Below are 12,900 nucleotides of genomic sequence, written 5' to 3' on the forward strand. Positions count from 1 at the left end.
AGTTCCCCTTTCTTCAATCCAGCCTATGTAATCAGACCTCTGTCCTCTTGTAGATTGCTTTCCCCTTCTTGTTTTATGTATCACACTATATAAAACACCCATTAGATCAGAGACTAAGGTTAGGATCCTATTTCATTTGAAATAACTGGGCAGCAGCGTAATAAGCTACCAAAAACTTGTACCTGAACTGCTGAAACCCGTGAAACCAGTGCAATAATCTACAGTGATCGGGGTCAAGTCCTAGGAGGTAACTCTGCCTTTCTGTCTCAGGCAGAGTTTTTCAGATTTTAGTAAGAATTTTGCCCAAGAACCTCAATATGAAATCTGGAATTAAGTCAAGAAAAGACATGAATTATTTTCAAGTCAGTACCACTGAAATAAACTATAAGAAAAAAGGATTAAGCATTAATTTGAAATAACGGAAGGAGTTCTTTCAGAATTTAGATGAGATTTGGACCTCCTCTCACGCAATGAATAAAGCCTTTCTGCAGAATGAACTTTCCAACAAATAAATGAAATTAAATGTAACATACTGCTGACAGTCATATTTTGGTTTTCTGCCTGTTCTGTGATGGCAAAGGTAATGTATCTTAAAAATGTTCGCAAAGTCCTAAAGAAAGAAGTTGTGAAAATATGTATATATTACTGGATTTTTTCTGGACTCATAAAAATGTATATATATGCTATATGTAAAGGAAGGTAATAGTTATATTAAGGAAGTTATTAATTATTTATTGAAATAGCTATTAGGAATTATAATTACTATTGGGCATAGTTCTGTGAAGGAAGTTAAAAGTGAATTAAGATCATTTGCTTAAATAATTTTGTAAGTTGTCCCAGGACCAAGTTTAGGCATGCAATTCAAAAATGTCTATTTTGAGACATATTTGTGGCTGAAAAAGTTACACTCATAGGTCCTTTTTTCCTTCACAAATAGGGTATGTTGTAAGCTGCTTGTGCCATCAAAACTGAAAGCTTTAAGAGCTCTCTCTTAAGGTAGGAAACAGTATTTGTTGGAAGGCAGAAACCCTGGATGTGATTTAGTGCCCACCGGTAATTCGTACACATTTTGAAAATCTGTCATGATATATGACAACTCTCTCGGGTGGTTTGCTTTTAAAACAGAATTGTTTTCTGAAGATGCTATGTTTTTTGTCATTGTTTTCAGTTTCATTCACTCATTTTTCAGCATTAGAGACCACACATACTGGGCATACTTCTGGTCTCATTCTCACCCACGAAATTCTGACTTCAGTAGAGTTGCATGGGTGTAAATTAGACTAGAATTTGGCAGGAGAAAGCTTATGATTATATTTGGCAGAGGCAGCAGGCTGCAACTTTATTAACATAATTAACAGCTACAAACACACCCAACAGGCCAAAGTAATCCAGTGACAGAAGAGAGAAGGTCTTTGTAGGAAAGGATCATTCACGCTTTCTTTTGGTGTTCTGCTTCTTGTTACTGAGTTCCTACTAAGGCCTGGAGAGCTTTCAATTGAGCTGTAATTCAAATTCATACGGCTCCTACACGACACCTTGAACAGACTTTTGCTGATGAGTCTATAGGAACTGTCAGCAATACTGAGATTACTTCAGAAGTGCGATGGTTGAATTGAACTTTACTTTCTGATGTTTTGCTTTTTGAATTAAATTGTTGGACAAGATTAATTGCACGCAGTAAGAGATTTAAATGAATAGCTTTATAAAGCATTAAAGTTCTAAGTATGTCACACAGGAAAAAAGCTGTAAGGTTTAAATGAATAAATGTATTTAATGCATAAAATGTCTAGGCTAATTTTTTAATTCCTTTACTAACATCTTTTATTGAAAAAACATACTTTATTCATCCATCTTAGTTATACTGCTGTGGTTGTGGTAATTTAATATTCCTGCTCTTCGCTAATCTTCTGGTTCAACAGAAGTAAACAATAGGTTTCATAAATTAAAAATATGCTCTTCAGAACATGCTTCTAAAGATAAAAAACAAGGCTGTAAACATTTATGACTGAAACAAACTAGATTGTTCAAATACTGCCATGATGTATCATGTATATCAATATGGCACTGATATCAGTTAGAATGCAAACAAGGTTTTAAATGATGTGCCCCTTCATTTCAGCTGGAGAATCCGCTTTACACCATCTGCCTATCAGATGGTTAGGAACCAGGACTGCGTATTAATGCCACATGTTCGATTTTCTTTCCTCTTGTAATGGTTAGATTCATATTGCTAATAGCTGTGCATGAGCACTGTCGATGAAATTTGTGTGACGATGGAGTGATGAGATATTTATAAAGCTGCCTGTCTCACTGCATAATCAGCAGGAAGAATGCCAGACATAAACAACTTATCAATTTCAGAATATTAATGACAACTACCATTGACTTTAATCCACTGAATATTTTGGCCTGGATACTTTTTAGCTGTTCAAATAAATATTTGTTAAGAATAAAAAATACCTAAGTGGCTGTTTGGTGTGATCCTTATTTCATTAATTTCAGTTGCCTTTATAGATGACTTCTGGTTATCTTGTATTTGAAGATAAAATTTCTGTAGTGTAGAAAAGTATTCACCTCAGAAATTCCTTGGCTACTTGTTGTAAGAGTAAAGTGATATTAAATAATGTTTAGATCAAAGGCTTTTTTGAACAATAAATTAAAAAAAAAATTCCCAAGTATTTACCCAAGTATCTACCCATACCTGAACTTTATTAGTATTTTCAACTATTTCAGCTAATAGATACATAGCAGCTAGTGAGATAAATTGGGCCCTGTGCTAGAAAGGATGTTTTGTCTTGTACCATACCATATTATACCACAGTGCACCAGTGATTATAATGCAAGGGGCTCTAGTAACTGGCTCAGGACTTTCCTTGCCACTTGCTTTGCTATATCGTGACAGTAAAGTGGTAGGAGAAAGCAAAGCAGAAACTGTGCTGTAGGCTGGAGTTGCTGTGAGGAATGGCATTAAACTATAATTCTGAGGATTATTCCTTACTCACATTTCCCCCCCACTTACACTGGTTATATGAGACACTCATTTCAGATTCATATAGTTTAAATTAATTGCCGTAGAGCAAAGTAATCATTTCAATCACTTATGCAGTTGTATCAGAGAAGGAATGAAATTAGTAGTTTAATTTCTGCTTTTTTAAATTATCATTTATTATCACAAGCATTATCTCGCAAAAATCATACTACAGAACTAAGCAATCTCTATTTTAGTTTCCCAGTCCCTATCCAGAGGTTATGGCTTCCTCTACAGAGAAGCATTATGGCTTACTTTGGAGAGAAGCACCAAAGCATACTGTTTTGCAAATTATGTAGCAAAAGAGAGTTTCTATTTTTAGTGTTTCTGCAGTGGGCTCACAAGTCCTATGTCCCGTGTCTGTTTAATAAGGTATTTATTCTAATACTTGTAAGCACTTAAAAACTGCTGATCTGGAAGTGCAGTCACAGCCAAAAGTTTGAGGCCTGCTGTTGTATTCATTGGTTATATTGTATTTGAATATTCCTTCAAAGGATTGTTCTTTAAAGATGCTAGTTTTAGCTTGTAAGTAATGTATATTAAAAAAAAAAAAAAAAAAAAAAGGAAGTGTAGGTTGTTGTATTGTTTAATGAACACAGGATGCAAACCAAAGTTCAGAGGTGCACCATTCCTTTTTGTGTGGCCTAATTTAGGGACTGTAACCAAATTTGTATAATGTATAACTTCATATCCTTCCTCTAAGGTAAAAATATCATTGGAAGCAATCCATGTTATTGTCAATACCTTCTTCGGATCAGAACATGCACAATTTGTAATAGCAGTGGAAACTAAAATAAAATTAAACCCTTGTATTTATCCACCTTCTGATTTGATTTTTGGTATTTGGTACATCTTTTTCTACCTGAAATAGCAGTTTTCTAAATAATATTGATCTGCCTATGCAAAATATATTTATCACATACTTGGTAATTCTCATTGCACTTGAAGGTGGTAGAAGTCAGCCTGTGAGGAGGGTTGGAAGGCTGGAACTGTTTGCTAATCTTTATGTGGTCATGCAAAGAAATAAGGGAAAGCAACCTTGAGTCAAGCTATAATATATTCAAAGGCACCTCTTATGGCCACCTCATTGCTTTCCTGTTGTCTGTTCACCTTCTGCCTTCTCCCTGTTGGGTTTTGACTTCTGTCCCTCCCCATCGTTAGCCAAAAACATGGCGCGAGTGAACTCATTTTCCATTTAAGGAGGTAAAGGAGACAACAAGAGGCCCTTGGAAGCAATGTTGGTGGCAATATTTACCTCAGCAGCCTGGGATTATTTGCTTATTTGGTCTTTCCTACTAAATTGCACTCTTTCTATGCTGGCAGGAGCCTTGGCCCACTAGAACAGTAAGTTGTGGAGCTAATTCCTCTCGAGATCCATAAGACACTTCACACCTCTCAGAGTAGCTGAAAACCAGACAAGCAGGTGCCTTTAAACTAATTACACTGAGTTTTTTCAAGCCTTCTCCATGGTCAGGGCAAGAATCTTGATTCAAAATGATGAGGGTCTGCTCTCCTCTTGTGGTATCACAGGCTGAGATTGCATATAATGCCTTCTCTTTAATTTCTTTTAATTATATTTAATTTCCATTTTTGCCCCCCCCCCGGATCAATCATGTGGGGTAAGCAGCTCTTGTGAAGTTTTGACACTGACTTCTGTCTGCTGCCATCCAGGCTGGGGCAAAGGGATCTGAGGGTAAAGGGATCTGACTGGGTAGCAGCACATTTTGGGGACAGCAGAATTATCCTGCCTCAGGGAAGAGAGCAAAAACATATGCTTATGACTTTGATTAAAGGCTGTATCTAATTTTGCGTTTTAAAGGACTGTTTTCCTGGACTATTTCTCTAATTGCTTTTGACAAAGAGAAATCTCATTTTTGTAGAACGTTCTTGTGAATGGCTGGATGGCAGAAATTTGGTTTGGTTGGAAGAGCACTCGGATTGCCTGAAGGAGGCTTTGGGATTGGGATTAAATGAGTTTAATACTTCCTCTTCTCATTGATAAATACCTTAATGCCTTGAAGTTTGGGGAAAGCAAAATAAATAATTTACCAAGTACTAACCTTTCTTCTAAAAACAATTCCTAAAACGATCACATCTCCTTGCTGTTTTGTGTGAAATGAGAAATAAATGTCTGAGTTCTTTCATCTGTTACTCATAAATAGAAACTATAGACCATTTTTTTCTGGGTTTTTAAGATTTTCAAATGTCTAAGCATTGGGGTTTTTTTCTATGTACAGGTATGTACTGTTCACCTGTTCATACCCAGACACTTATGACAACATTTTTGAAGCTAAGTTAGATTTCTGAAAGCATGTATTTGTACCTGCAGTTAGTTATGATTGTATTATGACTGCAGTTACTGGATACCAAGTTAAGATTTAGGTGGATATATAGGAGTAACTCACTAAATGTGGAACATTTTAGTTGGAAAAGTTGATAGCTTTCAAATCTAAGAGGAATAATAATCTGCAGTGTTCTCCATTACATAGCAAGCATAAAGGAAGAATAACAGTCTGAGTCCGTACAATAATGAAGAATCATAGGATAATGCATATTAAATTTTCTTCATACTTCTTTGCAGGCCTGACAGCAGCAGCTGCAGCGGCAGCAGCTGCCACCAATGCCGCCATAGCAGAAGCAATGAAAGTGAAAAAAATTAAATTGGAAGCTATGTCCAACTATCATGCAAATAATAACCAGCATGGAGCAGACTCTGAAAATGGAGATCTGAATTCAAGTGTCGGTAAGTCTCAGATACAGCATTATTGTATGTCGATAATGCTCTGATTTTTTTTTTTTTTTTTTTTTTTAAATGGTGATCCTTCTGGACTTCCTTCTGAAGTCCTTGATTTGGTGTAAAAATTTGCATATTTGTTTTCCTTTTCTTACTTTTAGTTTTATTTTGTATCTGACCTTTACGCCAGCGTTCAGTGTTGTTGTTAGTATAACAAAAACATTCTTTCCTTTGCAGGTTACTTTTGCAGACTCCAGTTAATATTTTCCATGAAAGAAAGTGGTTTGATTGCTTAGAGTTCATTTTTCAAAGTACAGGTGGGGTGACAGATGATGGTGTCAAAGTGAAATTTAACAATGTCTCCTGCTCAGTGTGCTGGGTATCGACTTTAGGTAATTCAGAACACAAGCTTGAAAGCAAAATATTTCATACTTTCATGTGCCCTGTGACAAAAGGAAAACATACATACACAATAAATTATTGCCATGCTCTGCAGTTCCTATCATATTTTATTTTAATAAACACATTCTTAAAATGTAGTTAACAGGTTTTTCCATTTCTTAAGCAGCCATCAGCAACTCTTGTTCTTTCTCAAAAAAAGAATCGTTTCAGTATACTTTATTCATTTGTTTGGACGATTTGTTTTGCTAAAGCATACTTCAAAGCTAGAATAACTTTTTGTTGTTGTTGATTAAATCTTTAATCATCTGTGTGTGTCTGCTGTAAAATGTTTTGTTATGCCATTTCATTGTATTGGCTCCTTTTATCATGTTGAGACAGTATTAACTCAGCAACAGAAATTCAATGACAAAGAAGTACGTTCAGAAGACTGCAGGCAAGATTGGTGTATATTGGAATAAAATGGCTTAAGATAGGGATTTTTTGTTTGGGTTCTTTTTGCTCTTTTAGTTTAGTTTTGTTTATTTTTTAGTTTTTAATCTCCTAAATACATTTGAAATGAGTCTTAGAGAGTTACGTACTAGCCTTAAGATAAATAAATATGTGTCTGTGAACAACTTTTCTGTACAGTTCAGTAGGCATTGGTAAGTTATTATTTAGAAATAACATGAATTGCACTTCAAAGAACCAGTTCACCTAAGCACATGCTGTTTTAAATAACAACAATATGTACGCATTACTGCATAAGGAGATGACTAGATTTTTTTGTTTTCCTTTTAGAGAATGGCTTAAAAAAATGCCTCTGTGATAGTGAAGAAAACAGTCTTAAATGAACGTGTTAGTACTCGGATAACAACATGTGCAGTCACTAGGATATTAGTGGAAAGATTGTACTCTTGGAGGGAAGAGAAGAAGGGGTAGAGAGGAGGTGCCTTTCATATCTGGGAGGAGGAGATAGGTACAAATGAAGTGGAAGGATCAGGTGGCTCTAGCGTACAAGAAAAGTAAAGTCATGAGAAAGAGTGATAAGTATAAATGCAAACTTGGAGGGTAAAGAGTCTGCACTAGAACTAGAAGCTAGTTCAGATTTGGATTTCAGACTTAGATGAATGCATTATGTGGAACAGAATGTTCACATATTGGATTATGGAACTGTTATTCTGCTTGGCAGTTCTAGTGACAAACTACTTGTACATCCATGGAAATGCAAAGTTAAAAGGTAATCAACATCTAAACCACGTGAAGTATTTGTAGGAGAGTGGGTGGAGGGAAAATCTGAATTTCCTCTGAATATAAAAGAAAAAAAATCTATTTTGAAAGCATTATTTGAGGCATTTAGATAACTAATCTGCTCTTACACAGCTTAATAATTTTCTCTCTTAAATAGCTATTTTATTAGGGCAAAGTTAGCAAACCAAAATTATTTATCATCACTGTCAAAATTTCCTCTCAGCCCCTTAACTTACTTGTTAACTTCAGTTAATTTCCCAATTTAACTGAATGAAGAACTAATCCATTTTGTTCAGAAAAAAAATGGCTCTTCTGAGAAGAGTGAATAGCATTCCAGTTGTCTCCATTCCATGCAGAATGGTTATGGAAATACAGTGTGTTTGTCTGTGTATCCAGTCTGAGCTATACTCTTCCTATGGAGGTTTTCTCAAAACCAGTTTGCATTTATTTGTTTCTATTATAGTGAGCCCTATCTAGTGTCCAGTGTTGGTTAATGCCTGTGGAATCAGAGCAGTGATTCCTACTGCTACTAATGATAGAGTATTATTAGGTTCGTTAAGAGTTAAGTCTCTCTTTATTAGTTGTATTTTTGAAAATTAGCATATTGTATTATCTTGACAAGAACTCGTATTTCAAAGGTGTTGCTTTGTAGTAGGCGTGTGCTTTTTTCTCCTCTTGCATTTTTTTCAGATGTTTATTTATGTCTTTTCAAATAAATTTTATGAAGTCCGTATACCATTAATGTTTTAAGTTACGGCTTTTTAGGCAAGAATTTGAAATACTACATTACTGAGTGTTGACAGGAAGAAGAAAAAAAAAACCAAAAGGAAATAACTTGATACTGGTTTATATTTTAAATTATGTTATGTGCCTGACCACATTGAAAAGGAACAAACAAACTAACCAACCAAGCTAAAAGCTGAACTAATACATCTTAGCCCATATGTAACAGGCATTATGGTGTACCAGTGTACATGGATTGATCATACAGTGTTCTTAGGCTGTTCTGATATCTATGTAAAAGAAGATAAAATATCGGCTCTTCAGTTGAGGTTTACTTCTGAATTGTCTTGCTTTTTGGTTTTAATCAGATGCTTAATGTGAATTATAGTAGTCATTTTTGTAGATAAACATTGTATAATTATACAGAGCACTACACAAATATATTGACTTGGTCTTTTGAAGCAATGGCCAGAAGGTTAGTGACTGAAGGGAGTTAAAGAAGCCAATGATACTAATAAGTAATCATTTTATACCCCTCAGTTTTGCATGGTAACCTTGAGCTTGCATCCTCCCACCAGAATTATCATTTTAGAAGGGGGAAAAAAAGGAAAAAAAAAAAAAAGAAATTACAGAGGAATCAGAGTGAGGTATTAGCACACTGAGTAAAATATATGGCTGCAACGCCTTTCTCCCCCATCCACAATCAATTGGATTCTTTTAGTTTAATATTTACTTGCTAAGATGAGATGCTAGTCTGCATGGTGATAAACAGTCTGCTACTGGCATCTGAAGGTGACCTGTCAGTTCATATGGACAAATCTCCTGCTTACTGAAATGTACAAAATAAATCATTAAAGCAGGCAGGTGCTCATTCCCAGATTTAAATCACCATAGATTTATGATTTGAATTAATGCTTCATTTGGTCATAGAAATAGATGCTGAGACAAATGATATGCAGTGGTTGGGGGCTTCCATACTGTAGCCATCCTAATATTGATTACTGAGATGTCTTTGCAATCTCTTGTTTATATCAAGTACTGTCTTGTGACAGCTTGGCTGATATGAGCTACATTGCAGATAAGAAGAAAAAATGTCCTGGGTTCTTTTTAGTGGCAATTCTACATGCAACATGCAGGATAGATAAATTATTGGGTTTTTGTTTAAAAAATGAATTCCATATGGCAGCAAACAAAAAAAAGATTATACTGTGTGTTGTTTTCTTTTTTTTTTATCCAGTTGTGGAATTGAAAGAAAGAGTGACAAGGTCAAACTTTAAATTTCATTGAAGAGGTTCTGCTCTTTGTCATATTAACATCTTAGGATGATATTAGGATCAGTTATGTATTTACTGTCTAATATTCCACAGTTATGGATAGGTAGAGCAGCTCAATTATTTCTTTGCTGCTTAAGTGCTTACTGCCCTGCTATCATACTTCATTAACCTGCAGCAGCAATGATAGAAGCCTTTGAAAGTAAATATGTTTAAAGCTATTTCTGTGAGCTAGGCTTTGCATTCTGTAACATGGTAGGAAGTGAAGAACAGTCCATATACTTTTGCTTCCCGAACATTTTATATAATGAAAACACTATGCGTATACTTCAGGGAATACTCAAAGGATTTGTAAAGACCTTTGCCACTTGCTAAAATCTGACTCATAAAACTTGTAAACAATTATCAACAATAGTAAATTACTTGCTTAGTAGGAAATGAGTTCATATCTATTCAAAATGTGATCTCAAAACAGATGTCCCAAGAAAATATCATTGTTTAAACTGCATTCATACTGAAAAAAATGCTATTATTTCTTTAAGGAAGTGAAGCAATCATGAAGACTTTGGTGTTCTTAGTTTCTAAACACAGTTAGGAAATACAAGGCAACATTTTACACTTGGCTAGCACGTTAATCCAGAAACAACCACAAAATGTGTTGAAAATTAAGAGGTTTTCTTGGCATGTTAGATTTCCTATTCATCTGCATTACCCTGCAATATTTAAAATTATGAGACAAACGCAAGGTTTCCTGTGATCTGTTGTTCAAAAGTAATGGTTGCTTGCATACTATTATTCTTTTTTTTTTTTTTTCATCCTGAATCAGAGATAAAATGATTTAGGTGAAATTATTTTTCTCCAGTGACCTTGCCCAATAATAGAACAGTACAAAATGCAGTCATTTCCTTTTTCTAAACACACGTGTCTATTTTGAAGGAAAGAATTACTTTTATGGTTTCAGGAAAAAGTCTTGGAGACCTTGAAAAAGCAAATAAAAGGAAACAGAGAATGCAGGCCACTGAGCACAGCTCTGCAGTTGCACATCTGATTCTCTGCCTTGGCAATGTTAATGAACCTCAAATCCTCCCTATAATTAGATGAGGGAATTGCTTATATTTTCAAACAGATGATGCTGCTATAATGAAACGATTGACAGGGAACTTAAGAGTGTCTACAGTAGTCATTTGGTTTCCGGGTTTTGTTTTTTCTTCTTTTTTTTTTTTTCTTTTTTTTTTCTTTTCTTTTTTTTTTCTTTTCTTTTTTTTTTTTTTTTCTGTAAAAGAAGATTGGGTGTAGATACAGGTCCTGGGAGAGGTAGTAATTTACACAGAATGCTATGACAGGTGTCTTTGTATAGCATGGAAATAAAATGGAAGAGAGAGGAATGATGGGCAGGTACAGCAATTTTTTGGAGGGGGTGTCCTGTGCTTATTCTGCTTGGGTTCTTTAAAAGGGGCCGAGACTCAAGAGATGGATCCGGATTGAGTGCACAGCTGTAACTGCTGATGAGCTAATTGCTCCTTATCTCTCAGCCCCATTCATCTTCATTTTTTACCAATTACTGAGAATTATCTGTGTTCTCAGTTGGATATGAGAGTTAATCCTTTTTGGTTAAGCTGGCAGTACTGTGAGCAGATTCCAAATCATAGGGTGAAAAAGCCAGAGCGAGCTTGTTCTCAAACTCTCTCCAGTTCAATGACAGTATCACTAGTTCATAAGAATTTTTCTATTGTTTAACAGATTAAACACTGATTTTTTTTTTTTTTTACTTTAGTACTTTTATTAATATGTATTTTTCTCTTAGCATAAACTGAATGTGTATATTTCTAGGTGGATGATGAGCTCCCTTTCTAAAAACATTCACTTGCAAAAATATAAATAAGATTGAAAATAACTTCAGACCAAGAAGATTATTTACAGTATTTCAGTGTTTATTGTATGATACATAACACTTCTTTTAACAACAAGGCTGTTCATGCAACTTTGACATCATGGGACATGAGATAAATGCTTGTCAGTGACATATATCTATTTTTGTAAACTTCGAGATCTGGGGATGAAAAGTGTTGTCTAGGTGCTAGCAAAAGCATAATCATACAACCTTGACAAACGTGCTCAAGCTAAAGGATTGCTTTCATGAAACTGTGCTTTGGGAATGCACAGAATACAAGAAAAAGATCATTTGGTTATAATCAGGTCACTAAACTTTGTTTTGGAATTCTTCTGTCTTCGTGATGGCATGGGAAAAAAATATCCTGAATTTCATAGCTAAAATGTAATGTTAGTCTATCAACCGAGAACATAATTTCTCCGGATCTGCTTCCCTAGCTTTTAATTGTGATTGTTAAATTTGCTAAACAAGGCAATGAATTGCATGTTATGATCTGAATACCAGCTAGTAAATTAAGGGAATTATTAGCAAAGATTCAGCATTTCATGTTGGACAGTCAGTTATGTTACAACGATGAGTCCCTCACCTAGATTAAATCCTCACTGTGGGATTCATTGGAACAAATGTAGACATTTGTATCTGAGTTGGTCACCTTAGACTCAACAGTCAGAAATAGGCAATTGTAAGGGTGATCCATCTCATCCTAAAGTAGATGAAAAAGTAGGTCAGATAAATTGCACCTTACAAGTGCTTAGTTGTGTGAATACTGAGTAGTTATGTAAAGAAAGTTAAATGAATGAATCTCACTCTCAATGCGTGCAATTAATGTTTTCTGGAATGAGATTTGAAGCAGTTAACAGGTCTTTTCCAAGACAGTGATACAGTAATGATAAAATAGTGCCTGAGACACAGTGAAATGGAAAAGAAAAAAAGTTTCTACTATTCAGAAACAGCAGGTGAGAAGTTTAGGTATTCACCCAGAAAAGTGTTTAGATATAAATATACTCACAAGTTTGTTCTGGTTGTATAGGCATATCACTTCTGAAAAGAGTGATTTTACCTATATGAGACAGACTGAGAGAACAGGCTTCTAAAACTGCAGAAGCAAAAGCTTCAAGCATGATATTTGTGCTCTGGGCCTGCTATGAAGTTGTACCAAGTTCATGGAAAAATCTGAATGGTTAAGTCTATCATGTCAGTGAAAAAGTCTGTTTATGTTGTTTGATCACATTTACTTTAGTTCCTGCTCCATGCAAGATAATCCTAATTGGATAAATAATTGGATAATTTAATCTTCAATGTGATTTTTTTCAAAATACATGCTTTATTGTTATGGCCATTTTCATTTTTAATAGTGCCTTGTATGAAAATAATGAACTTGTTAAGCTCTTATTCAGTTTTGTTTCATCGTTGTTATCAACAGTAAATACACTTAAACATGATACTGTGGATGTGCTATATTAAGAAATGTAAGGTTAATACAGACCCTATTTTGCTAAGTAGTTATGGTAGTCTATAGGATCATTTTTCAAAGATATTAATTAGAAGCAACATTTTTGAAAGAAAACAATAAATTTCATGATTATTCAGTTTCAGAAAACAATGTGTTGGAATATGTGATGAA

General features: G+C 34.8%; 1 protein-coding gene across 4 annotated transcripts in view; it reads left to right on the plus strand.

Moving 5' to 3' along the window:
• DACH1 (dachshund family transcription factor 1) overlaps positions 1-12,900 on the plus strand; it is a 368,620-nt gene that overhangs the window by 184,856 nt on the left and 170,864 nt on the right. For all 4 annotated transcript variants that reach the window (XM_074912141.1, XM_074912150.1, XM_074912169.1 and 1 more), the window contains exon 3: positions 5,610-5,771. In XM_074912141.1, coding sequence (XP_074768242.1) covers positions 5,610-5,771 — 162 coding nt within the window. The remainder of the gene's footprint in view (positions 1-5,609; positions 5,772-12,900) is intronic.

This window comes from Athene noctua, chromosome 1 (assembly GCF_965140245.1).
Source record: "Athene noctua chromosome 1, bAthNoc1.hap1.1, whole genome shotgun sequence".
In the NCBI taxonomy this organism is placed as follows: Eukaryota; Metazoa; Chordata; class Aves; order Strigiformes; family Strigidae; genus Athene; species Athene noctua.